This window comes from Hemiscyllium ocellatum, chromosome 7 (assembly GCF_020745735.1).
Source record: "Hemiscyllium ocellatum isolate sHemOce1 chromosome 7, sHemOce1.pat.X.cur, whole genome shotgun sequence".
Taxonomy (NCBI): Eukaryota; Metazoa; Chordata; class Chondrichthyes; order Orectolobiformes; family Hemiscylliidae; genus Hemiscyllium; species Hemiscyllium ocellatum.
The window spans coordinates 113,384,682-113,411,059 of record NC_083407.1 but is presented as its reverse complement, the minus strand read 5'-3'; the positions used below and the strand labels follow the sequence as shown (position 1 = coordinate 113,411,059).

Here is a 26,378-nt window from a genome sequence, read left to right as displayed (position 1 = left end):
TTAATTTTGTGGGGGCTTCACAGTTGTCTTATTATAGGGAGTTAATGATCTGCAGCAATTTTCTGATAGATAGATATTTTCTGATCATCCTGTTCAATTGTGTTTAGAAAGCAGAAGTTTAGATATGATTCTTTGTTTAATAAAGTAAATATGTCACCATGATAATTGGAAATAGTTCACTGATGCCGGGGGGAGATAAGCCATTGGTGTGGAGCATGTAGTCTTGTTGAGATTGTGACGACAGCATCCTGCGATTCAGTCAAGGTGTTAGCGAACTCTTCCCTGGGTCTTCCTTCAGTTCTTTTTGATGGTCCACCTTGCAGCGAGAGAAGCCACATCTCTGAGGAATGCCTTTACAGACTGCCTGATGAGGATTGCCATCTGCTCCAGAGCACTTGTTGATTTACCCCAGTTCTACAGGCTGTTAGCTTATGCTCTGTCAGTCAATTGTCTGAAAGCTTTCACCGGTGACCAAGAGGAGCTGTTCACAATGCCAGGATGATTGTTGTCCCTTTGTCTACCTTCATGTCTAGGTTAGGGTTTTCATTCCTTCTAAGAACAACACATTCTTATTTTCAAAATCACTCACTCGTAATAGGGTACTGAGGTGCCTGATAAATCTTTTGTTTAGGCTGGGAGAAGACTATAACACAATTAAGTCAGGTCTCATGCTGCACAGGAAGCACTAAATGTGGAACACTAAAAGCACGTAATTTTAAAGAGGATTCCAATTTCTGACAAAGGAAGGAAGGAAAAAATTACTTTTACATTGTAGCTTTCACAGCTTTCAGATATCCCAAAGTGTTTTACAGCAAATGTAGCAGTTTTCAGTGAGTCACCGTTGTTTCAGAGGGAAGATGATCTAATTTTGCATCTGCAGCAATACTGTACACCTTCAAAACATTTTGCTTGAAACCTGGTGAAATGCTAGAACCCGTAACCTTCTGACTCTGAGAGCATCTCCCCATTGAGCCACAGCTGAGATGTTTGAACAATCTAGATTGAGCTAATAGTTAAGAGACAATGAAAAAGAACCTGAATTTATTAATCATCTTTTGTAACCTCAGTGAAGTCCTTCTGAAACATGGCCAGCAGTCTGCACACAACATGCATTCACCAAAATGAATTGTGATAGTGACTAGGTGACCTGACTGTTTTAGCAATGTTGCTTACTGGATAGAAATTGATTGATGGTGCTATAATTGATCTTCAAAATAATGTCCATGGTTTAATTTAGAGTCACAGATATGTACAGCACGGAAACAGATCCTTGGGTCCAACATGTCCACGCCGACCAGATACCCTAACTTAATCTAGTCCCACCTGCCAGCACCCGGCCCATATCCCTCCAAACCCTTCCTATTTATACACCCATCCAGATGCCTTTTAAATGTTGTAATTATACCAGTCTCCACCACTTCCTTTGGCAGCTCTTCCCATACGTGCACCACTGTCTGTGTGAAAACGTGGCCTCTTAGGCCCCTTTTAAATCTTTCCCCTTTCACTTTAAACCTATGTCCTTTCATTTGGGACTCCCCTACCCCAGGGAAAAGACCTTGGCTATTCACCCTCTCCATGCCTCTCATGATTTTATAAGGTCACCTGCCAGCCTCTGACACTCCTGGGAAAATAGCCCCAGTCTATTCAGCCTTTCCTTGTAGCTCAAACCCTCCAACCCTTGCAACATCCTTGTAAATCTTTTCTGAAACCTCTCAAAATTTCACAGTATCCTTCCTATAGCAGGGGGGCCAGAATTGCTCACAGTATTGTAAGATTGGCCTAACCAATGTCCTAGATAGCTGCAACATGACTTCCCAACTCCTATACTTAGTGCATTGACCAATAAAGGCAAGCATATCAAAGACTTGCTTCACTATCCTGCCTACCCACTATCTGCTTTCAAGGAACTATGAACTTGTAATCCAAGGTCTCTTTGTTCAGCAAGAATCCCCAGGACCTTACCATTAAGTGGATAAATCCTACCCTAATTTGCCTTTCCAAGATGCAGTACCTCACATTTATCTAAATTAAACTCCATCTGTTACTTATTGGCCCATTGGCCCATCTGATCAAGATCCCGTTGTAATCTGCAGTAACTTTTGTCGCTGCCCACTACACCTCCAATTTTGATGCCATCTGCAAACTTACTAACCATACCTCCTATGTTCACATCCGAAAGCAATGGACCCAGTGCTGATTCTTGTGGCACTCCACTGGTCACAGACCCCCAGTCTGAAAAACAACCCTCCACCATCACCCTCTGTTTTCTACCTTTGAGCCAGTTCTGTATCCAAATGGCTCGTTCTATTTGGATTTAATTTGATCTAATCTTGCTAACCAGTGTTCCATGAAGAACCTTGTTGAATGCCTTACTGAAGTCCATATAGATCATGTCTAGGGAAAACCCAAAGGCGTTCTACACTTATGTGAGGAATAAGAGAATGATCAAAGAGATGGTAGAGGGAACGTACCTGGAGTCTGAAGAGGTAGTGGAGGTGCTAAATGAGATTTTTGCTTCAGTATTCACTGGAGAGAGAAACTTTGTTGATAGTGAGAACACCGTGGACCAGGTAAAAAGCTTGAACAGAGTGATATTAAGAAAGTGGATGTGCTGCAAATTCTGGGAAGCGTCAAGATAGATAAGTCCCTAGGGCCGGACCAAATACATCCAAGGTTACTACAGGAAGCGAGGAATGAGATTGCCATGTCTCTGACAACGATCTTTTCATCCTCACTCTCCACAGGTGCAGTACTGGTTGATTGGAGGGAGGCGAATGTTGTTCCTCTGTTTAAGAAAGGGAATAGTGAAATCCCTGGGAATTACAGACCAGTCAGTCTTACGTCTGTGGTAAGCAAGGTACTGGAAAGGATCTGAGAGATAGGAATTATGACTATTTGGAAAAACATCGTTTGATTAAACGTAGTCAGCATGGCTTTGTGAGGAGTAGGTCATGCCTCACAAGCCTTATTGAGTTCTTTGAGGATGTGACGAGACAAGTTGATGAAGGTCGAGCAGTGGATGTGGTGTATATGGATTTCAGTAAGGCATTTGATAAGGTTCCCCAAGGTAAGCTCATTCAGAAAGTTAGCAGGTATGGGATACAGGGAAATGTGGCTGTCTGGATACAGAATTGGCTGGATGAAAGAAGACAGCAAATGGTAGTGGATGGAAAGTCATGTCCGGCAGGGATTTGTTATTGCATCTCTGCACTTTGTAATTTTTTTATGAATGACTTGGATGAGGAAGTGGAAGGATTGATTAGTTAAAAAAAAGATAAAAACAAATTACTGCGGATGCTGGAATCTGAAACCAAAAGAGAAAATGCTGGAAAATCTCAGCAGGTCTGGCAGCATCTGTAAGGAGAGAAAAGAGCTGACGTTTTGAGTCTAACTGATCCTTTGACTTGAAACGTCAGCTCTTTTCTCTCCTTACAGATGCAGCCAGGCCTGCTGAGATTTTCCAGCATTTCCTCTCTTGGCGATGGATTAGTAAGTTTGCTGATGACACAAAGGTCGATGGTGTTGTAGATAGTGTCAAGGGCTTTTGCAGGCTACAATTGACAGGATGCAGAGCTGGGCTGAGAAGTGGCAGATAGAGTTCAATCTGGACAAATGCGAAGCAATTCATTTTTGAAGGTCTAATTTGAATGCTGAATACAGGGGTAAATACAGAATTCTTGGCAGTGTGGAGGAACTGTGGGATCTTGGGTTCACATACATAGATCCCTCACAGTTACCACCCAAGTTGACAGGGTTTTTAAGAAGCTGTATGGTGTTTCATTAACAGGGATAAATTTAAGAGCAGCGAGGTTTTGCTGCAGCTCTTTAAAACCCTGGTTAGACCACACTTGGAATATTGTAACTAGTTCTGGTTGTCTTATTATGGAAAGGATATAGATGCTATAGAGAAGGTGCAGAGGAGATTTACCAGAATGCTGCCTGGATTGGAGGGTTTGTCTTATGAAGAGAGATTGATTGAGCTGGGGCTATTCACACTGGGGAGAAGAAGGAAGAGAGGTGACTTGATTGGGGTGTACAAGAAATGAGAGGCATAGATAGAGTCAATAGCCAGAGACGTTTCCCCAGGGCAGAAATGGCTGTTGTGAAGGGGTGATAATTTTAAGGTGATTGGAGGAAGGAAGAAGGGAGATATTAGAGGTAAGCTCTTTATCCAGAGAGTGGTGGGTGTGTGGAATACATTGCCAGTGGTGGTAGGAGAGTCAGAGACATTAGGGACATTTAAGCAACTGCTGGACAAGCACGCGGACGGCAGTAAATTGAGGGATATGTAGGTTAGGTTGATCTTAGATTAAGATAAATGCTCAGCACAACATTGAAGGGCCTGTACTGTTCTATGTCCACTGCTCTGCCTTCATCAATCCTCTGTTACTTCAGAAACACTCAGTCAAATTAGTGAGACACGATTTACCACACGCAAAGCCATGCTGTCTATCTCTAATCAGTCCTTGCCTTTCCAAAAACATGTAAATTCTGACCCTCCAAATCCCCTGCAACAACTTGCCCACCTCTGATGTCTGGTTCACCAGTCTATAGCTCCCAGGCTTTTCCTTACCATCTTTCTTAAATAGTGGCACCACGTTAGCCAACCTTCACTGTTCCAGCACCTCACCTGTGGTTATCGCTGATGCAAATATTTCAGTAAGGGACCTTGCAATCACTTCCCTAGCTTTCCACAGAGTTCTAGGATACACCTGGGGATTTATCCTCATTTATGTGTTTTAAGACGGTCCAGCGCCATACTTCTATTATAGACATTTTTCAAAATGTTACTGTTTATTTCCCAGCAATCTCTAGCTTCCATACCCTTCTCCACAGTAAACACTGGTGCAAAATGCTTGTTTAGTATTTCTCCCAAATCCTGTGGTTCCACATATAGGTGGCCTTGCTGTTCCTTAGAGTCTATTCATTCCTTAGTTACTCTTTTGTCCTTAATGTATTTGTAGAATCCCTTTAGATTCCTCTTAATGCTATTTGCCAAAGCTATCTCATGCCCCTTTTTTGCCCTCCTGATTTCCCTCTTAAGTACACTTCTAATGCCTTTATACTCTTCTAGGAATTTACTGAAGCCCTGCTGCCTATACTTGACATATGTTTCCTATTTCTTGACCAAAACTCCAATTTCTCTCATCATCCGGCATTCCCTACCCTTACCAGCCTTCCCCTTCACCCTAACTGGAACATACTGTATCTGGACTCTGATTATCTCATTTCTGAAGGCTTCCCATTTTCCAGCCATCCTTTTACCTGCAACCATCTGCCCTCAATCAACTTTCGAAAGTTCTTGCCTCATACCATCAAAATTGGCCACCTTCCAATTTAGAACTTTAATTTTTAGATCCCTTCTACCCTTTTCTATCATTATTTAAAAACGAATGGAATTTTGGTCATTGGCCCCAAAGTGCTCCCGTACTGACACCCTAATCACTCACCCTGTCTTATTTTCCAAAAATTGAGTCAACTTTTGCACCTTTTATATTAGGTACATCCACCTCCTAACCTAATTATGTACATCCATATCCACTCCAGAATAGTGAGATCCTTTGTTCAACATCTCATCCAAAAAGCACCGATTCTAGCAGGGCAGCACTGTGCTGAAATGTCAGTCTAGATTTTTGTGCTTAAATCTCTGAACCCAGAATCGTCTGACTCAGAATAGTGGGAGGATGATGGCATTGGGGGATTACTAAACTGAGCCATGCCTGATATGGGACAAACATATTACTAAAATGATGTGGTTTAACTGGACTTTAGTAAGGCCTTTGATAAAGTCCTGCTTTGAAGATTAGAGCCCATGGGATCCAAGGCAAGTTGGCAAACAGGACCCAAAGTTGGTTTGCAAAGTGGTGGCAAAAGGTGATGGTGGAAGGTTGTTTTTGTAACTGGAAGCCTGTGAGCTGAGGTGTATCATAGGGATCGATGCTGGGGTCCTTCCTGTTTTGTTATGTACCCTAATGACTTGGATGTGAATGTAGAAAGTACAATTTGTAAATTGTTGGGCTTGTTTGATAATAAGGAGGACTATTTCAGGCGACAGTCTGATATTGATCAGCTAGTAAATTGAGCACAGAATGGCAGATGAATTTCATCTGTACCAGGCGATGCCTTTTAGGAAGGTCTAATAAGGGAAGGACATACACAATGAATGGTAGGTTCCTAGAGGGTACTGAGGAACAAAGGGATCTTGGTATACAAGTCCATTGATCCTACAAGGGGTTTCAGCACAGGTATACAGGGCAGTGATGAAGGCACACTAGGTAGTTTCCTTTATTAGCTGAGATGGACAATATTGGAGCAAGGAAATCTTGTTATGACCTTATAAAACATCAGGCCACAGATGGAATACTGTGTGCAGTTTTGGTATTCCTGCTGAAGGGATTTTGCCCGAAATGTCGATTTTCCTGCTCCTCGGATGCTGCCTGTACTGCTGTGCTCCTCCAGCACCACTCTATTCCAGAATCTGGTTTCCAGCATCTGCAGTCCTTGTTTTTACCTAGAGTATCAAAAGAGCATGACTGCACTGGAGAGGGTGCAGAGGAGATTCACCAGGGTGTTGTCTGGGTTGGAAATGGATAGGTTGGGTTGTTTTTGCTGGAGCTGAGGAGGGGGGAATCTGATTGTGTATGTCTCAATGATGAGAGGTGTAGACAGAGTAAGTTTCAAAACTCTTTTCTCCATGACAGATGTATCCAGGACCAGAGGGCACAAACTTAAGGTGAAGGCTAAGTGTAAGAAGATCTAAGGAAACATTTTTCACCCAGAATGTAGCAAAAATCTGGAACACACTGCCAGAGAAGGTGGTGGAGGCAGGTACTCCCACAACATTTAAGAATCATTTGAATGAGCACTTAAAATGCTAAATGAAATTAGTCTGGTTTGGTGTTTGTTGGTCAGCACAGATATGGTGGGATGAAGGGTTTGTTTCTATGCTGTATGACTCTACGAAAACATAAAGAGGACCAATATTCTACCTATTGTTAAGTTCCTAGATAGATTTAGGAGAGGGATCTGCTTACTGAAGAGAAATGCCAGAAAAAAAAATGCACGTGGTTATGATTCTCAGACAGGGTCGTGAGAGATCATGAATGTTATGCCAGTTGCTGGGGTGTCGATGCGCCTAATTGTTCCAGTGAAAAGATTCTGGTTCTAGGTGTGACTGCACTTACCAGTCTAGCAGGTATTACTTGAGAACTGCCTGCAGAAATCCCTTAGTCCCTCTGGGCCTTGGCGCTACCCCAATACGTAGGTAGTACATATTGTCGTCTGAATTATCTGTGCTGTAGGACAAAATCTAACCTGAGGTTTTGACGTCTGTTGGAGTACCTTTAATCATTTACAAACTCTCATTGAGTTTTCATTCACTGAGAGTCTTCCTGAATTGCCTGATTGTTCCAGTCCGTCAGCCAGTTCGAAAAGCAGGTTGGAAACCTTGAGATGTTTAACGTAGCATTTGGCGTGGTCCTGCTAACTTGCGGGACAACGGTCAGTGATGAAAAATAAATGTGCAATTAGTTTATCTGGCCAAATAGACACAGCAAAGTATGCACTCAGTACCAAATTCCCTCAGAGGTGCTTGTAACTGCCATTAACTTTGTGGTAATCAATATAGCCAAAATGCTGAAGGCTTCTCTGTGCACATTGTTTGAAGTGTTTTGGTAATGTCTGAATAAAACTATGAATCACATCACAGAGAGCAAAGGAGGCTTCATCCTTGAATGCATTCAACACAGAAGTAAGTCAATTTCCAGATGCTGAAGCTATCAAGGGGTATGTGGATAGCATGAGTGAGTGGTGTTGAGGTAGACGATAATCAGTGAGTGGGATTGTGGACCAGGCTTGAGGGACTGAATGGTGTCCTCCTGCTCCCAGATTCTGAGGATGAAACTTTATAATATGCTTTACTGTATACACTGCATGTTTCTTATCCACCATTCCCTGTTTTCACACAACTCCTAAATTTTATAGTTTTTTATATAGTTTATACAACACAATTGTAAACCTTTATCATCTACACTCTCTGCAATTCTACTCTCCCAAAGTAGAAAAACAATGGGCAATAAATAGGTGACACAAGGAGCACAGCAATATTACTGGGGTTGGCCAGACATTGATTCATGTTAATTCTCTAGGTGTGTCTGTCACTCAATTAATAGTACCCTCACCTCGGAGACTGGGGGTCTTAGGTTCCAGCTGGTCTGCTTGATACAATGGTTCTGATTGTTAGATCTTGCTCGGGTATGGAATTAACTGCTGCAACTCCTACATTAAAACTGTTACCACACCTCAAAAGCATTTCATTGTCTACAAATGATGTGAAGCATCTGGTGTTGGACTGGGGTGGACAAAGTTAAAAAAATCACACAACGTGAGGTTTCAGTCCAACAGGTTTATTGTATTTGGAAGTACTTTCTTTCGGAGCGCTGCTCCTTTACCAGGGGTAGTAGATGAAGGAGCAGCGCTCTGAAAGCTGGTGCTTCCAAATAAACCTGTTAGACTATAACCTGGTCTTGTATGGTTCTTTTAACATTGTATGCAAAGTCACAAAAGTCTGAAAGCAGTGAATTAAGTGTGTGTCCCTCTATCATTGTGACAGAGGCTACGTGCTCAGTTAAAGCAGGAGACAATCAACCCCAGCCCACACTTACTTATAACTGGTGGAGTACCTATTAAAAGACCTGAAAGCACATTCTTCACCTGCCCCCGGCCACCAGGAGATCAGTGAGGGTTAAAATATAAAAGAAAATTTTAAAATCTAATTTGTTTTACGTGGGGTCAATGTAAAATTCTAAGTGAGAATCAAACTCACTTCTGAAGGCTGTGTTAGGTTCAGGAACAAACAAGAAAAAAATCCTCATGGAGCGAAATATTGTGGGGTGATGGAAACTTGAAGGAAAACACAGACAGCGCTGGAAATACTCAGCATCCTGTGGAGAGAGAGAGAGAGAGAGAAAACCAAGTTTGTGTTTCAGATTGTTTACCTTCTGCTGGAATGCGGTTCTCATCTGTGGAGATTTTGTGAGCTAGTGATATATCAAGTTACCTTTTTGCCCTGGCACCTGCCTCCATCCCTTGGGTAGTTTGCTCGCCACAGATTATGTTCCTTGTTGATTTTCCACCAAATAAATTTGGGTCATTCCATTGAAACACTAACCGTGGCTTTGGCTCTGACATCTTGCTTCCAGCCCTCCTCTGAGGCTGTCATTTTTCCTTTTTTAAAGAAGGAAAATCATTAACAGACTATGATGTTTCAGCACATGGTGAAAGTTGCACAGCATATGTCTTTAAGTGATTTCACTCAGGGGAAGAGAACACTCTGTTTTAATTACTCTTTGGATGCAGTGCATCTCTTTGAAGTTACATTTCGCATCATTGGCTCTAGAAAATAATTTAGTGGAGCCTTTGGAAGTGTAGATTTACTTGGTCCAGGTTTCACAGTTCAGCCAAGGGTGCATAAATTCACATCTGATCCAGGCGTTAAAAATTCTCTTTCATTGAACTGATCTCAGTCAGAGCTCAACCACGAGCCCCCAATTTGTGATATAAGAACATATGGAATGTGAGCAGGAATAGGCCGCGAGATCCCTTGAGCTTGCTTTGTCATTCGCTACGATCATGTTGATCTGATCCTGATGTAAATTCCACCTTCCTGTATGTTCGCATAGCTCTCATCTACCCTGCAGTCTAAAATTAAACATGCATGTTGAGTCCACTCAATAACTCCAGCTCCACTCCTCTCTGGGGTGGAACATTCAGAAGATTTGTAACCCTCTCAGAAGAAACTCCGCCTATTTTCAAGATTAAAAAGGCAAGCCTCTATTCTGAACCTACACCACCTGCATCTAGAATCCTGTCTACTGGAGAAATGATCTACTTTGTCGAGCTCTCTCAGATCGTATTTCAGTAAGATCACTTCTTACTCTTCTGGACTTCCATGAGTAAAGGCCCAACCTGCTCAACCTTTCCTCATAAGAATCAGCCAAGTGAACCTTCATTGAGCTGCCTCCAATACAACCCTTATTAAGTAAGAAGACCAAACTATGCACAGGACTCTGGTGACGTCTCAGCAATGCCCTGTGCTGTTGTATCAAGATAAGTACGTACCTGTCAGGCAGGGAGGAAGTGGTCAAGTGAGGGAGCCACGCTTTACTACAGAAGTTGAATCTCTTGTCAAGAGGAAGAAGGAGGCTTATGTTAGGATGAGAAGTGAAGGCTCAGTTAGGGTGCTTGAGAGTTACAAGTTAGCCAGGAAGAACCTAAGGAGAGAGATAAGAAGAGCCAGAAGAGGACATGAGATGTCATTGGCAGATAGGATCAAGGAAAATCCCAAAGCTTTCTATAGGTATGTCAGGAATAAAAGATTAGGGTCAATCAAGGATAGTAGTGGGACGTTATGCGTGGAGTCTGAGGAGATAGGAGAAGCACTAAATGAATATTTTTCACCGGTATTCACACTGGAAAAAGACAATGTTTTCGAGGAGAATACTGAGATGCAGGCCACTAGACTAGCCGGGATTGAAGTTCACAAGGAGGAGGTGTTAGCAATTCTGGAAATTGTGAAAATAGCCAAGACCCCTGGCCGGATGGGATTTATCCTAGGACTCTCTAGGAAGTCAGGGAGGAGATTGCAGAGCCTTTGGCTTTGATCTTTATGTTGGTCATTGTCTACTCAATTGCCAGAAGACTGGAGGATAGCAAATGTTGTCCCCTTGTTCAAGAAGGGGAGTAGAGACAATCCTGGTAATTACGGACCAGTGAGCCTTACTTCAGTTGGGGGTAAAGTATTGGAAATGGTTATAAGTGATAGGATTTATAATCATCGAGAGAGGAATAAGTTGATTCGGGATAGTCAACACAGTTTGTAAAGGGTAGGTTGTGCCTCTCAAACCTTACTGAGTTCTTTGAGAAGGTGACCAAACAGCTGGATGAGGATATAGCGGTTGATGTGGTGTATATGGATTTCAGTAAGGCATTTGATAAGGTTCCCCACAGTAGGCCATTGGACAAGATATGGAGGCATGGGATTGAGGGTGATTTAGTGGTTTGGATCAGAAATTGGCTAGCTGAAAGAAGATAGAGGGTGGTGGTTGATGGGAACTGTTCGCCATAAAGTTTAGTCACTAGTGGTGTATCGCAAGGATCTGTTTTGGGTCCATTGCTGTTTGTCATTTTCATAGGACAGGCAGCATCCGAGGAGCAGGAAAATCGACGTTTCAGTCAAAAGACCTTCATTATTTTGAGTGGGCAGTGGCCCTTCAGCACTGACACCCTCCTACGACTGACTGAACTGGTCCTCACCCTGAATAACTTCTCTTTCCAATCCTCCCACTTCCTCCAAACTAAAGGAGTTGCCATGGGCATCCTCATGGGCCCCACCTATGCCTGTCTCTTTGTAGGATATGTGGAACAGTCCATCTTCCGCAACTACACTGGCACCACCCCCCACCTTTTCCTCCGCTACATCGATGACTGTATCGGCGCTGCCTCGTGCTCCCACGAGGAGGTTGAACAGTTCATCAACTTTACCAACACCTTCCATCCCGACCTCAAATTCAACTGGACTGTCTCAGACTCCTCCCTACCCTTCGTAGACCTTTCCATTTCTATCTCAGGCGACCGACTCAACACAGACATCTACTATAAACCGACTGACTCCCACAGCTACTTGGACTACACCTCCTCCCACCCTGCCCCCTGTAAAAACGCCATCCCATATTCCCAATTCCTTCATCTCCGCCGCATCTGCTCCCAGGAGGACCAGTTCCACTACCGTACAGCCCAGATGGCCGCCTCCTTCAAGGACCGCAGATTCCCCCCAGACGTGATCGACGATGCCCTCCACCGCATCTCCTCCACTTCCCGCTCCTCCGCCCTTGAGCCCCGCTCCTCCAACCGCCACTAAGATAGAACCCCACTGGTTCTCACCTACCACCCCACCAACCTCCGTATACAGCGTATCATCCACCACCTCCACCAGAAACGTGGAGATCATTTCCACCACCTCCAAACGGACCCCACCACCAGGGATATATTTCCCTCCCCTCCCCTATCAGTGTTCCGCAAAGACCACTCCCTTCGTGACTCCCTCGTTACGTCCACACCCCGCACCAACCCAACCTCCACTCCCGGCACCTTCCCCTACAACCGCAGGAAATGTAAAACTTGCGCCCACACCTCCTCCCTTACTTCTCTCCAAGGCCTAAAGGGATCCTTCCATATCCGCCACAAATTCACCTGCACCTCCACACACATCATCTATTGCATCCGCTGCACCCGATGTGGCCTCCTCTATATTGGGGAGACAGGCCGCCTACTTGCGGAACGCTTCAGGGAACACTTCTGGGACGCCCGGACCAACCACCCCGTGGCTCAATACTTTAACTCTCCCTCCCACTCCACCGAGGACATGCAGGTCCTTGGACTCCTCCATCGGCAGAACATAACAACACGCGGTTGGAGGAAGAGCGCCTCATCTTCCGCCTGGGAACCCTCCAACCACGAGGAATGAACTCAGATTTCTCCAGTTTCCTCATTTCCCCCCCCCCCCACACCTTGTCTCAGTCGGTTCCCTCAACTCAGCACCGCCCTCCTAACCTGCAATCTTCTTCCTGACCTCTCCGCCCCATCACCCTCACCTTGACCTCCTTCCATCTATCACATCTCCATCGCCCCTCCCCCAAGTCCCTCCTCCCTACCTTTTATCTTAGCCTGCCTGGCACCCTCTCCTCATTCCTGATGAAGGGCTCTGGCTCGAATTTCCTGTTCCTTGGATGCTGCCTGACCTGCTGTGCTTTAACCAGCAACACATTTTCAGCTCTGATCTCCAGCATCTGCAGACCTCACTTTTTACTCTTCAGCAGTTACTGCATTTGAAATATTAACAACGTTTTTCTTCTCAACAGAAGCTGTGAGACCTGCTGAGTTTCTCCAGCACTTGCTGTTTTTATTTCAGGTTTCCAACCCTCACGGTTTTTAGTGTTTATACCCATGGCATGAAACCCATTGCCTCCATACAGATGATAGGGTCAGGGAGATGGAAGTACCACTCCCGATGGCTGGCTATGATCCTTGGTGGGAAGATCAGGTATATGTGTGTGAGTGCCAGGTGAGCACAGGATTGAGCTAAGCAGCGATTCTGTCTGTGGTTACTAGTCTCTGACTGGACTTGCACTTGCACAGAACAGCTGCTCTGATGAAGCTGTGGATGTTCGTGGAACCGTCCCCTCCATCATCAGTCCAGCCTTTGAGAGAAGGAAGGAATAATTGGCACAGGCTAAACATAAGGTCTTGACCTTGTGAAAAAAAATCAATTGCGTTTTAAGAAGAAAAATCGAGTTAACTTTGTTTCTTTTAAATACACAGACTTTGGTTGACCAATGTTACTGTTTTGTGTTTTAATGCAGGTCCAGGCACAAGTGCGGAACGCCAAAGTTCAGTTTGACAAGTTAAAGAATGATGTGTGTCAGAAAGTAGACTTACTTGGAGCGAGCCGTTGCAATCTTCTTTCCCAGTCACTTGTTGCTTACCAGGTACTAATACCTTGCAACGGAACACATCACACAACGCAGTGCCATTAGGTAGCAGCAATATGTCACTTTCAAATCTTGGGGCTGGGCGCATTATACAAGGAGATAATGATTTTCCATTTCCATTTCTTGGCTGTTTGTCAATTTTAAGGACAGCATCACTCTCTTTTAAATAAGTAGTATCATCTGGCATGGTGCACAGTTGGAGCTTACCTAATAAGACTTCCAGATACCTGCTGTAGCCGTTTCTGTTTTGAAGGGGAGGTATCATAATCCCTGAAACAGTTCAGTAGCTCCCCAAAACTTCGAGCTGACTGGCTGCCCAGTCATTTTTATTATTCTTTGAATGTTTGTGTCATAAGCAAAGTTGACATTTATTCTCTGTCTCTCTCTTTTTCTCTCTCTTACCCCTCCCCACGACCCCCAAAAAAAGTTGCCACAATGGAGCAGAACAACTTGCCAGGTCATATTATGGAACAGTTACCTAAAACATTCTTTATGCATAAAGTGCAGCAGGTTACCAATAGAAAATGCTGTGTCTGTTAAGGACCCGAAGTGCAGTTCTTTGTGTGTAAAAGTAGAGGGTATGGCCGACACATTAAATAAATACCTTCCCTTCACAAAAGAAGTGAATGATGTGATGGTAACACAACAAAAAGGGAAAAAACTATGGATAGGAGAGTAATAGGGTGTATGAAAATGGATTAGCACGACCAAACGGTGTTAAGCTACCTGACCTAGACAGAATGTATCCTAATTTGCTGGAAGAAACAAAGGTAAAAATTGCAGAGGTGCTGGTCACGGTCTTTCAGCTCTGATTGGATACAAGAGTGGTGCTGGTGGGCGAGAGGTTTGCAAATGTTCCACCACTGTTCAACAACAGGGTGAAGGATTAAACACAGAACAAGAGACCAGCTTCTCTGTCATGGTTAGCAAGGGAAAAATAAAATTCCCTTTGGAAAGACCTGGATTTAAGAAGGGGACTCAAGGGATTTGCTAAAGTTAAATCATGTCTGACCAACTTGATTGATTTGTATGATGACATACCAGAAAAGGTTACTCAAGGTAGAGCAGTAGTCAGTATTGTACACATGGACGTTTGGAATGCATTCAGCAAAGTGTCATCCAGAAGAAGATGGAAGCCCATGGCAGGTCACTGTTGGCTTTGTGATTGGAGAGACTGGGTAGTAGTGATGGATGCTCTTCAGATTGGAGTGATTTTCCCCAGTGATGAGTTGCTCTTTTTATACCAGAAAAAAAACTTCTATAAATGATCTTGACTCAGATGAACGAAACGATACTTGTAAAGTTTGCAGATAATATGCAACTCAGTGACGTAATAGATAATGAGGACAGTTGTAGACTCCAGGAAGAAGAAGTGGGCAGATAGAATTCATTCAGAGAAATGGAATGTGACGTATTTCTGAGAGACCTTGGTCCTTGTATGCACATTCCCAAAAGGCAGCATGGCAAGTTGATGTGGTTACAAACATGAATTTAGGAGTAGAGGCACAGAATATAAAAATGAAAGAAATCATGCTAAACCGTATAAATCACTGGTTAGGCCTCAGCTGGCAAATTGAAGACAATCCTGAGCATAAGATGTGACCAATGGAGGTTTTCAAAGTGTTAAGAGGTTTTGATGAGGTGAGTAGAGAAAAACTAACCCCTCAAGCAGTGTCTCAATAACCAAAGTTTATACATGTAAAATCATTGGAAGGGGTGATTATGAGAACTTATTCCTTTTTGCTCAGAGTTTGTGGAACACTTTACCAACAGCACTGGTCAAAGATGATTCCATCAATAATTTCACAAGGCAGATGGTCAGATATGATGAAGAGCTTACACTGTTACAGAGAGAAAGCTGGAATGTGGAACAGGCAGGATCACAAGCCAGCACAGAAACGATGGCTGAATGGCCTCCCTCTGTGCTTTAACTTTCCATGATTCTGTATTGGTCAGATTGGATATGGATAGCAGGTTTCCTCTCCACTCTCCTTTCCAAAAGCCCTTTATTTGAAACGTTTTGTTTTCAGGGTTTATCTTTTATCAAACTGAATTCAAGTATAAAACATCCAGAATATTGGAAGTGGGACTCATCTTCTCTGGATTAATAGTCCAGTAGCATCATTACTATTATCATACCCCCATCTCCTCTTGCATACGATGTAAGACTTTAAGTATAAAGTCAGCCTTTTTCTTTATTTCATTCCATTAGCATATTTCTATCTGCAAAGTTTGGAGTCACAACCTAATGAGTGCGCTCCAACAGTTGTTCAAATATGTTTTGCTCTTTATTAATTTTTGTTCCAAAAGTTAAAGTATTTTCTCCTCCTCCCTCCTTCCCTGGGTGATGCGCCATTCCTGCTTGAGTAGGTGGGAAATCAGTCTGCTTGTCAATGCCACTATTGATAATTCTGCTCGTAAGTACATGAGAACGGAGTGAGGCAGTTCTCATTTTCTCTCCCCCCCCCCCCCCCACCTTCATCTGCCCTGTCTATTATCGTCCATTCAAAAACATAGCATCTCTTCCAGTGTGTTCCTGATGGCATATCTGAGATTAGGAAGTTGCCCAGTCAGGCTCGCTGCTGTGCCCTGCCACTCCATGCACTGCCATTCAGTCACCTCTCTGTCTTAATTCCATTTACTCTCCTTCCCTGTTTTCTTCTGTATACCTAGGAGTTATGTGTTTGCTTTTCTTCCACTAGAATACTCTGCTGCACTTCTGGGAGAGGACTGCTCGTGCAATGGCACAGATTCATGAGAGTTTCAAGGGCCATCAGCCGTACAAATTTACTGCTTTGAAGGTAAGACCAAAGCAAAAGCATGAAGTAAGAAGTAGCCCTTCAGTCTGTTGATTCCAAATAAAAATCATCTGTTTCATCTCCTGATAAATGCTCCCACAGATTTTTTTTATCTGACTCATCTAAACAACATGATGAATGGCTGAGGATCCTGGGATCGTATTCGTTAGAGTTCAGAAGGTTGAGGAGAGACTTGATCGAAACTTATAAGATAATGCATGGCTTTGAAAGGGTGAACACTGGAAAGTTGTTTCCGTCAAGCAGGGAGACTGGGACCCGTGGGCACAGGCTTAGAATTAGAGGGGGGTCAATTTAGAAGGGAACTGAGGAGACATTTCTTCAGCCAGGAGCGCGGTGGAGGCCGGGATGTTGGGTGTCTTCAAGGCAGGGATTGTTAAGTTCTTGATCTTGCAAGGAATTAAGAGCTACAGGAAGAGTGCGGGTAAGTGGTGTTGAAATGCCCATCAGCCATGACTGAATGGCAGAGTGGACTCGACAAGCTAAATGACTGCTTTCCACTATGTTTTATGGTCTTAACAAAACTTTAGACCAATGCTTTAGAGTTGAGATGACGCTAATGCTGGCAGATGGCGAGTGGTCTTTCTGCTCCGTGTAGATGCCTATCCTCCTGTCCAATCCTTTCACAAGGCCTCCAAGGCAGCATCAGAAACCCTTGATGCCTTCTCACTGCTTCGTCAGAGGCGAGATGAGTTACTCATACAAGGTATGATCTGACATGTAATGCCTGAAAGGGGATTGGAAGCAGACTCAACAATATCTTGCTCAATTTTACCAGAACATGAAAAAATCTTGGGTTGTTTGGAAACTGTGGGGAGTGGGATGAATTAGATCTCCCCTCAAGCCTGCTCTGCTGTATAGTAAGATATGGTTGCTTCACGTTTCCATCTACCCTCACTTTACCAAGAATCTGTCTACCTCTGCCTTAAAAATATTCAAAGACTCTACTTACACCATTTTTTACTTTGAAGAAACGTTCCAAAGGTTCATGGCCTTCTCTGAGAAAAGGAATTCTCATGTCATACCTTTGGTATTGAAATGGGCAAGCAGCACAAATGTTGTATATTGTCTGATTGTGGGTACCGTTGGTTTTCTGGACATAGTTCTTTAGAGTACATTAAGTATAGGGTTTTCTGAGTGTAGCTTGCATCCTTAATCTCCGAACAAATGGAATTGTTATGGTATAGAAAGAGGTCACTTGACCCATCTTGTCTGAATTGGCTCTCTGAGCAGTTTAACTTAGTGCCAATCTTCTGTCTTTTCCTTGTACATCTGCACATTTTCTATTCAAACTATCATCCAATGCCCTCATGAATGTCTCAATTGAACCTGCCTCCAACACGCTTCCAAACAGGGCATTTCTTCCCGAACGACTCACTAAGTAGAAAGCTGTTTATTACCTTGCTCTTGCTTCTTTTGCAAAATACTTTAAAACTGTGCCCTGTAGTTCTCGATCCTCTTATGAATAGGACCAATTTCTTTCTGTCTAATTTGTCCACACCCTCGTGATTTTGAAAACTTCTTTCAAATCTCCTTTTTGCCCTCTCTGATCTTTGCTCATAACTGAAGTTTTTAATCCCTGGAACCATTTTCATAAACCTCTTTGCAGTTTCTCTGATGCATTCACATCCTTCCAAAGTGTGGGTCTTAGCCCAGAACTGTACACATTACTCCACCTGAAGTCTATCCTGCCCGAAACATCGATTCTCCTGCTCTTTGGATGCTGCCTGACCTGCTGCGCTTTTCCAGCAACACATTTTCAGCTCTGATCTCCCACATCTGCAGTCCTCACTTCCTCCTTTGTAAGTATAACCTAAGTAGGTTCATCATATCCTCCCTGTCTTTATATTCAATGCCTTTATCGTGCCACTACTAATGACACAGACACACCCTTTAGAATAGTACCCTTTAGTTTACACTGTCTCCTTTGTGCTAAAGCATATCACTTCATGCTTTCCTGCATTGAACTTCATCAGCCACTTCTCCGCACGGTCCACCAACTATCAATATCCTTTTAGAAGTGTACAATGGCATTCTTACAGTATACAGCTCTTGCATACCAAAATCTAGATCATTAATCTGTATAGGGAAATGCAAGGGCCCCAAGTCTGATCCTTGTAGAACTCTGCTACAAGCCTTACTTCAACCTGAAAAATATCCATTAACTATTACTTTCTGTTTCCTGTCATTCGGCCAATTTTGTATCCATTTGGTGGTGACCGTTTTAGAGAGTCAGAGAGATCTACAGCACAGAAAAAGGCCCATCAGCCCATTGTGTCTGTGCCAGTCAAAACAACCACTTAACTATTCTAATTCTATTTTCCAACACTAGGTCCATAGCCTTGAAAGCCTTGGTATTGTAAGTACTCATCCAAATATTCCTTAAATATTACGAGGGTTTCAGCTCCTACCACACTTACAGACAGTGAGTTACAGATTCCCACTGCCCTCTGGGTGAAAATGTTTTTCCTAACATTTCCTGTAAAACTTCTGCCCCTTACCTTGAATCTTTGTCCCCTGGTAATTGATCTGTTCAACAAGGGGAACAGTCTTTTCCTGTCTAACCTATCTATACCCTTCATAATTTTATACATCTCAATCATGTCCCCTCTCAGTCTTCTCTGCTCTAGGGAAACAATCCCAGACTGTCCAATCTCTCTTCATAATTGAAATCATTCAGTCTAGGCAATATCCTGGTAATTCTCTGCGCCTCTCCGGTGAATCACATACCACTTATCATGTGGATTCCAGAACTGTACACAATGCTCTATTTGACATCTAACTAACATTTCATACAGTCCCAGCGTAACCTACCTGCTCTTAAACTCTATAACCTGTGTCCTTACTCTCAGGACTGTTTAATGACACTGTGTATCAAACTTAACAAACTCCTGTTGACTCTTTCAAATCAACCCACACTTTCCTAGTGACTATTAATTATCTCAAATAATAATTTCTACATCGTAGTTAAACTGATCAGTCAGTAATTGCTGGGTCTATCTTTACACCTCTTTTTAACATACGTATAGTTGTTTGCAATTCTCCAAACTCGCATCACTACCCCCTAAATCTAGAGAAGATTGAAAGACTATTGTCAGTAGCACTGCAATTTCTGCTGTCGCTTCAACCAATATCTTTGGCTGCATCTCATCTGGTTCCAGTGTCTTACTGCCTTTAAGTACTGACAGCCTATTCAATAACTCTTTCTTATGCATTTGAAAGCTTTCCAGAGACTGAGTTTCCTCCTCCTTCACGGTGGCCTTGTAGCTATAGACCGATGCAAAGTATTCATCATCACCTTAGCCACGCCTCTTGCCTCTAAACATCAAGCCCCTTTTTAATATTGATGTACTGACAGAAGACTTTAGGATACCCCTTTATGGTAGTTGTCAGTCTTTTCTCATAGTCCCTCTCTGCTTCTCTCTCTATTTGGTTTTTCACTGCCTTCTGAACTTTCTATATTCAGCCTGGTTCTCAGTTGTAATCACTACCTGATATCAATCATGAGCACTTTTATTTTCCTTAACTTAGAAATGAAGTGTACCAAGTGACAGTAGGGCAATGTTTGGGAGACAGTTGATCAGAACAAGGACAAAGAACAAAGAAAATTACAGCATAAAAACAGGCCCTTCAGCCCTCCAAGCCTGTGCCAAACCAGATCCTCTGTCTAAATCTATTTTCCAAGGATCTGTATCCCTTTGTTTCCCGCCCATTCATGTATCTGTCTAGATACATCTTAAATGATGCTATCATGCCCGTTTCTATCACATTCCCTGGCGTCATGTTCCAGGTACCCACCGCTCTCTGTGTTAAGAATTTTCCACACACATCTCCCCTAAATTTTTCCCCCCTCATCTTGAACTCGTGATCCCTGGTAATTGAGTCCTCCCAGAGTCACTCTGGGAAAAAGCTTCTTGCTATCCACCCTGTCAATACAGCTCATGACGTTGTACACCTCAATCAGGTTCCCCCCTTCACCTCTGTCTTCCTAATGAAAATAATCCTAATCTACGCAAACTTTATTCATAACTAGTGTCCTCTGTACCAGGCAACATCCTGGTGAACCTTCTGTGTACCCTCCCAAAACCAAATCATTGGATCATTAGCTTGGGATGACGATGAAAAATGAGATGGGTCAATTCAGAGTTAGAATAATCAACTACTGGAGAACAGACTTCAATGGGACAAGAACAGAGCTGGGCCAGAAGGACTGGAACCAAATGCTGGTGGGAGAAACAGGAACTAAACAATGGGCTTCCCTTACACAAACAGTATCCCAGTCTATATTTGGATAGTATTCTTACCTCATGATGGTGGTACTTCTTCCTGTAATCCCCTGCAGGTTTGTTTCTGTGCATCCTTCCAACAGCTGGTGGTCTATAGATCACACCAAGCAATGTAACTGTGACCTGTTCCTGAGCTCTAAGTTAATTGATTTTGTTTTTGAACCTTCGGAGACATCCTCTTTCTCCAGTATTGCAGTGTTCTCCTTAACCAAAACACAGCACTCTATTTTCCCTTCCTTATCATCTCTGAAAGTGTTGGAACCAGGAGTGTACACTATCCAGATTTGTCCTTTCTTGAGACATCATAATTTCACAAATTAATCATAGAATCATAGATCTGTGTCAAGAAGGGTGATAGAGGTAAACTAGGAAATTACAGTCCCAGTGAGTCTCATATCAGTGGTAGGGAAACAGCTGGAGAAAATTCTGAGGGAACAAATTAATATCCACTTGGAAAGGAATGGGTTAGTTAGGGATAGTTAGCATGGCTTTGTCAGAGGGAGGTCACGCCTAACACATTTGTTAGAATATTTTTGAAAATATGATCAAGTCTGTGGAAGAAGGAAGCTCAGCTGTTGTAGTTTATATGGAATTTAGCAAAGCTTTTGACAAGGTCCCACATGGGAGATTGACTCAGAAGGTTAATGCACATGGAATTGAGGGAAATCTGGTGAGATGGATCAGAAACTGGCTTTTAATAGGACACAAAGGGTAGTGGTAGAAAGCTGCTTTTGAATGACTGGAGGCCAGTGTCCAGCAGTGTATCACAAGGGTCAGTACGGGGACCTTTATTATTTGTTAAATACATGGATGATATAGAAAATGTGGGGGGATATGTTAAGGTTGGTGAAATGGTTAATAGTGAAGAAGATGGTTGTAGGCTGCATGAAGATAAAGATGGGTTGGTCAGATGGCCTTACCAGTGGCAGATGATATTTAAGCCTGATAAGTGTGAGGTGATACACTTTAAGAAGAAGTAACAAGATGAGGGAATGTTTAATGAATGGCAGGGCACCGGGTAGCTTAGGGGAACAGAGGGATCTTGAGGTAATTATTCACAGATCTCTGAACTTGGCAAAGCGTGTGAATTAAGGCACTTGGGACACTTGGTTTCACCAGGCATGGCACACCGTGTAAGAGCAAGCAGGTAATGTTGGAATTGTACAGAGCGTTGGTTAGGCTGGAGTGCTATGTGCAGTTCTGGCCACCTCACTACAGGAAGGATGTTGTAGCACTTGAAGAGCTACAGAGGTGATTCACCAGGATATTATCTGGGATGGAGAAATTGAGCGATAAGGAGACACTGGATAGACTTGGATTCTTTTCTTTAGAGAATAGAAGACTGAGGAGGCACATGTTTGAGGTGTATAAGATTATGAGGGGTAAGGACAGGGTGAATAGAGAGCAGCTGTTCCTTTCATTTGAGGGGTCAGTCACAAGAGAGCATAGTTTTAGGGAAAGGGGCAGGATATTCAGAGGGGATTTGGAAAAAAAAACCTTTTTCACTCAGTGGGTGGTGGGTATCTGGAATGCCCTGCCTGGGAAGGCAGCAGAGGCCAGAAATCTTATAACCTTTAAAAAATATTTGCATGAGTACTTCAAATATCATAACATTCAAAGAAATGGGACAAGTGCAGGAAATTGGGATTAGTGCACTTCAATGGTAGTTATGTCGGTGCAGACTCGATCAGCCAAAGAGTGTTTTCTGCGCCTGTATGAAATTATGAACTTGCAGAGAACAGACTTTAACGGGACAAGAACAGAGCTATTTTACCTATAAACACACACTTGGTAACTAGGATGTCGTACAAGCAGCCAGCTCCAATTCTTAGATTATAAGACAATAAGATATAGAACCAGAATTAGGCCACTTGATCCATCAAGTCTTCTCCACCATCTGATCATGGCTGATATGTTTCTCAACTCCATCCTCCTGCCCATAATCCTTGATCATCTTTGTCATCACAAACCTATCTGTCTCTGTCTTAAGTACATTCAATGACTTTGCCTACATAGCCTTCTGCTGCAATGTGTTCCAGTGAGTCACCAACCTCTGACTGAAGAGATTCCTCCTCAACCTCAGTTCTAAAGGATTGTCCCTTCACTCTGAGGATGTGCCCCAGGTCCTAGTCTCCCCTACTAATGGAAACATCAGTATGCCCACTCAGGGCAGCACAGTGGCTCAGTGGTTAGCACTGTTGCCTCACAGCACCAGGGTCCTGGGTTCGATTCCAGCCTCGGATGACTGACTGTGTGGAGTTTGCACATTCTCCCCGTGTCTTCGTGGGTTTCCTCTGGGTGCTCCGGTTTCCTCCCACAGTCCAAAGATGTGCTGGTCAGGTGAATTGGCCACGCTAAATTGCCCTTAGTGCTAGGTGCATCAGTCAGAGGGAAATGGGTCTGGGTGGGTTACTCGTCAGAGGATAGGTGTGGGCCAAAGGGCATGTTTCCACACTGTAGGAAATCTAATCTAATCTAATCAATCCAGGCCTCTCAGTATTCTGTAAGTTTGAATGGGATACCCTTGCATTTTTTTGAACTCCATTGAGTACAGACCCAGAGTCCTCAATCGCTCCCCAGATGACAGCCTCAGCAGTGTATCTTTGCTCTTGTAATCTAGCCCTCTTGAAATTAAAGCAGATATTGCATCTCCATTCTTGACTGCCAACTGAACCTTAAAAGAATCCTGAACGAGGACTCCTAAGTTCTTTTATGCTTCAGTTTTCTGATGCCTTTCCCCATAAGGATTCTGAGTAATCCAAGATGGCGGATGGGAAAAATCTCTGGCTGTAACAGGCTGCTCCTTTTTTGAGGTATTTTAGGTGTTGGAGTGGGTCTGAGTGGAATGCTTTTCAGAGGGTTGATGTGGAATCGATGAACCAAATGGCCTACTTCCACATTATAGAGATTCTATGATATAAGATATTGACCAATGAATCTGTTTTGACTGATGACTGAGTATTGGTCAGGAAGCTTGGAAGAATTCCTTGTTTCTTATCTGTCTACCTCAAGGGGTAAATGAGACAGTGATACTCACAATTGCCATAAGTATCAGTCACTGCTACTAAATGTTGGTCTATCCCATGATGCCCACAACAATAAGTGAAAGACACCAAATGCAAGGTTGTGCTTGTGGATCATTACTGCAATTGTTCAGTGAAGATTAGATTAGATTAGATTATATTACTTACAGTGTGGAAACAGGCCCTTCGGCCCAACAAGTCCACACCGACCTGCCGAAGCGCAACCTACCCATACTCCTACCCCTTTACCTAACACTACGGGCAATTTCCCATGGCCAATTCACCTGACCTGCACATCTTTGGACTGTGGGAGGAAACCGGAGCACCCGGAGGAAACCCACGTAGACACAGGATGTAGTTACTTCATACTCCAGGACTGAATAAATATGTTATTTATTCTCCTTTGTTAATATCGGACCCAAGAATAATCAAATAATGCAATTTGCAGGGTCTCGTTTCTGACTTTCAGTGCTTTGATTGTTTCTTTTTAAACTCTCAGAGCTTGCAAGACCCATTTAGTCATCTAATGGAGGCGGAGCTCAACCAGAATCAAGAGAAAGAGAAGGAATGTGGAACTAATGATATAGACAAGTAAGTAAAGATCCCTGTAATCACAAACAGGAGGGGCTGGGTGGAAATGGCTGTACCTCACTAGTCAGCAGCTGCACTGTTCACTGGCCGCACACTCACTTTATGCCTTTCTTGGAGCAAGTCTCAGCCAGATGACGAGAAATCAATCTGGGGGGACAGGCAGATGTTGTTATAAGATGTTTCTGACTATCAGGCACGTTACAGTATATTCTAGGATGACCTTGCTCATGACTTTATTCTGAGCTGGTCACATATTTGAAGCTTTCCTCCACTGTCTGCTGGATATCAACTGAAACGGACCCCAGAGCTAAGGATGACTCACCCCCAACTGATCAACATGCGGAAGAATTACCGCACATCTGTAAACACTGGAATAAACTACAAAAAGAGCCTCGACGTGTTATCCACTATGGCACACATTCCTGGCCAGCCATAATGACTAGGATAGACTGGATTTAATTGCTGATAGCTGCCCTGGCTCATTCTTGCCCCTCTGTCTGAGGGACAAGGTGATTCAGCTCCTTAAGCCTGTGAAACCCTGGCTGACCAATGACCTAACCCAAGACTTCCGTGGGCATTTATCTATAGGATGAGAGAAATAAGTTGTTTTGAGTGGTTGGGAGATCATAATTTTGTTGTTTGGGGGGAGCGGGGACAGGAAAACAGTGAGTGGGAGATGTGAGGAGTGGGGACGGTCAGAGAACAGGACGTGTGCTGAGCGGGAGGGTCAGTGAAGACAGAGAGTAGCAGATAAATAGTAAGAATTAGTAAATCATTTCAGATTTTTAAATGTATTGTGATGTAAGAACAACGAGAATTTGCTCTCCTGTAGTGGATATTGATGTACTAAACGTATGATGTGACTTCTGCGGTCTTCACTATAGACCGAGCTCTTCTCCAGCGTGGGACATCCTTGTGTAATAAATGATAGTCTAAAGTTGCAGTAAGATGTACTGAGGAAATAAAAATGATTTTTTTTTGGTGGAGGGAAAGACAGATTTAAAGTTCCTCCTAATTTCCACTCCTCTTTAATTGTCAGAGGTGCCCAGCAGTGTGTTGAGACAGTTACCATGCTCGTAGTAATCTCGAGGATCATCCATTAAAGGCTGGTGCGGGTCACATAGCAAAGAATTGTTTTATTAAAAGCAAGATCATAACTGTTCCCTTGTGTAGGATTTCAAACCCTTTTTCGTTATTCTCCCATTCTAAAGCCTGGAGGCACAACAATTAGGCTCTTTACTCTTACTGTGGAAATACGTGGAGACTTCCATTTAGTTTGACTATTAAAGTAGCTTGTTTGTTACTGGAAGGCCTCACAGATGATGAAGTTTTGTTATAAATATGCAGTATTTAATAAAGCAGGTAATTGATGCACCCAGTGAGTAAACTACCATTGGTACCAAAAAGTGAAATTGAGGGACATGGGAACCAATGGATTCTAGAACCAGAGGAAGACTTGAGTGAGGTGCCGCGTTCCATATGTTGAGGTTTTGGAAATAAATCTGTTAGAATCTTAATTCCCATTTAGTGTCACGTACAGAGGAGGAACAGCACAGTACAGGCCCCACGGTCCTCGATGTTGTCCGACCATTAATCCTACTCTAAGATCAAACTAACCTGCATGCCCTTTGTTTTATTATCTTCCATGTACCTATCCAAAAATTGCTTGGATGTCCCTAATGTATCTTGATACTGCCATCACTGGTGGCAGTGCATTCCACGGACCCACCACACACTGTATAAAGAATCTACCTCTGACAATCGCCTTAAATTATGCCGCCTTGTGATAGTCATTTCCGCCCTCGTGAAAAAATGTCCTTGACTATCCACTCTATCTATGCCTCTCATCATCTTATACACCTCTATCAAGTCACCTCTCATCCTTTTCACTCCAATGAGAAAAGCCCCAGCGCCCATAACCTTTCTTCGTGAGACATGCCCTCCGGTCCAGGCAGCATCCTGGTAAATCTCCCCTCTAAAGCTTCTTCTATAATGAGGCGACCAGAACTGAACACAACATTCCAAGTGTGGTCTAATCAGGGCTCTATAGAGCTGCAGCATAAACTCACAGCTCTTAAACTCAATCCCCCTGTTAATGAACGCCAGCACACCATC

General features: G+C 43.2%; 1 protein-coding gene across 2 annotated transcripts in view; it reads left to right on the top strand.

Moving 5' to 3' along the window:
- ical1 (islet cell autoantigen 1-like) overlaps window positions 1-26,378 on the top strand; it is a 127,258-nt gene that overhangs the window by 64,766 nt on the left and 36,114 nt on the right. For both annotated transcript variants that reach the window (XM_060827669.1, XM_060827670.1), the window contains exons 7-9: window positions 13,419-13,544; window positions 16,250-16,348; window positions 24,172-24,263. In XM_060827669.1, coding sequence (XP_060683652.1) covers window positions 13,419-13,544; window positions 16,250-16,348; window positions 24,172-24,263 — 317 coding nt within the window. The remainder of the gene's footprint in view (window positions 1-13,418; window positions 13,545-16,249; window positions 16,349-24,171; window positions 24,264-26,378) is intronic.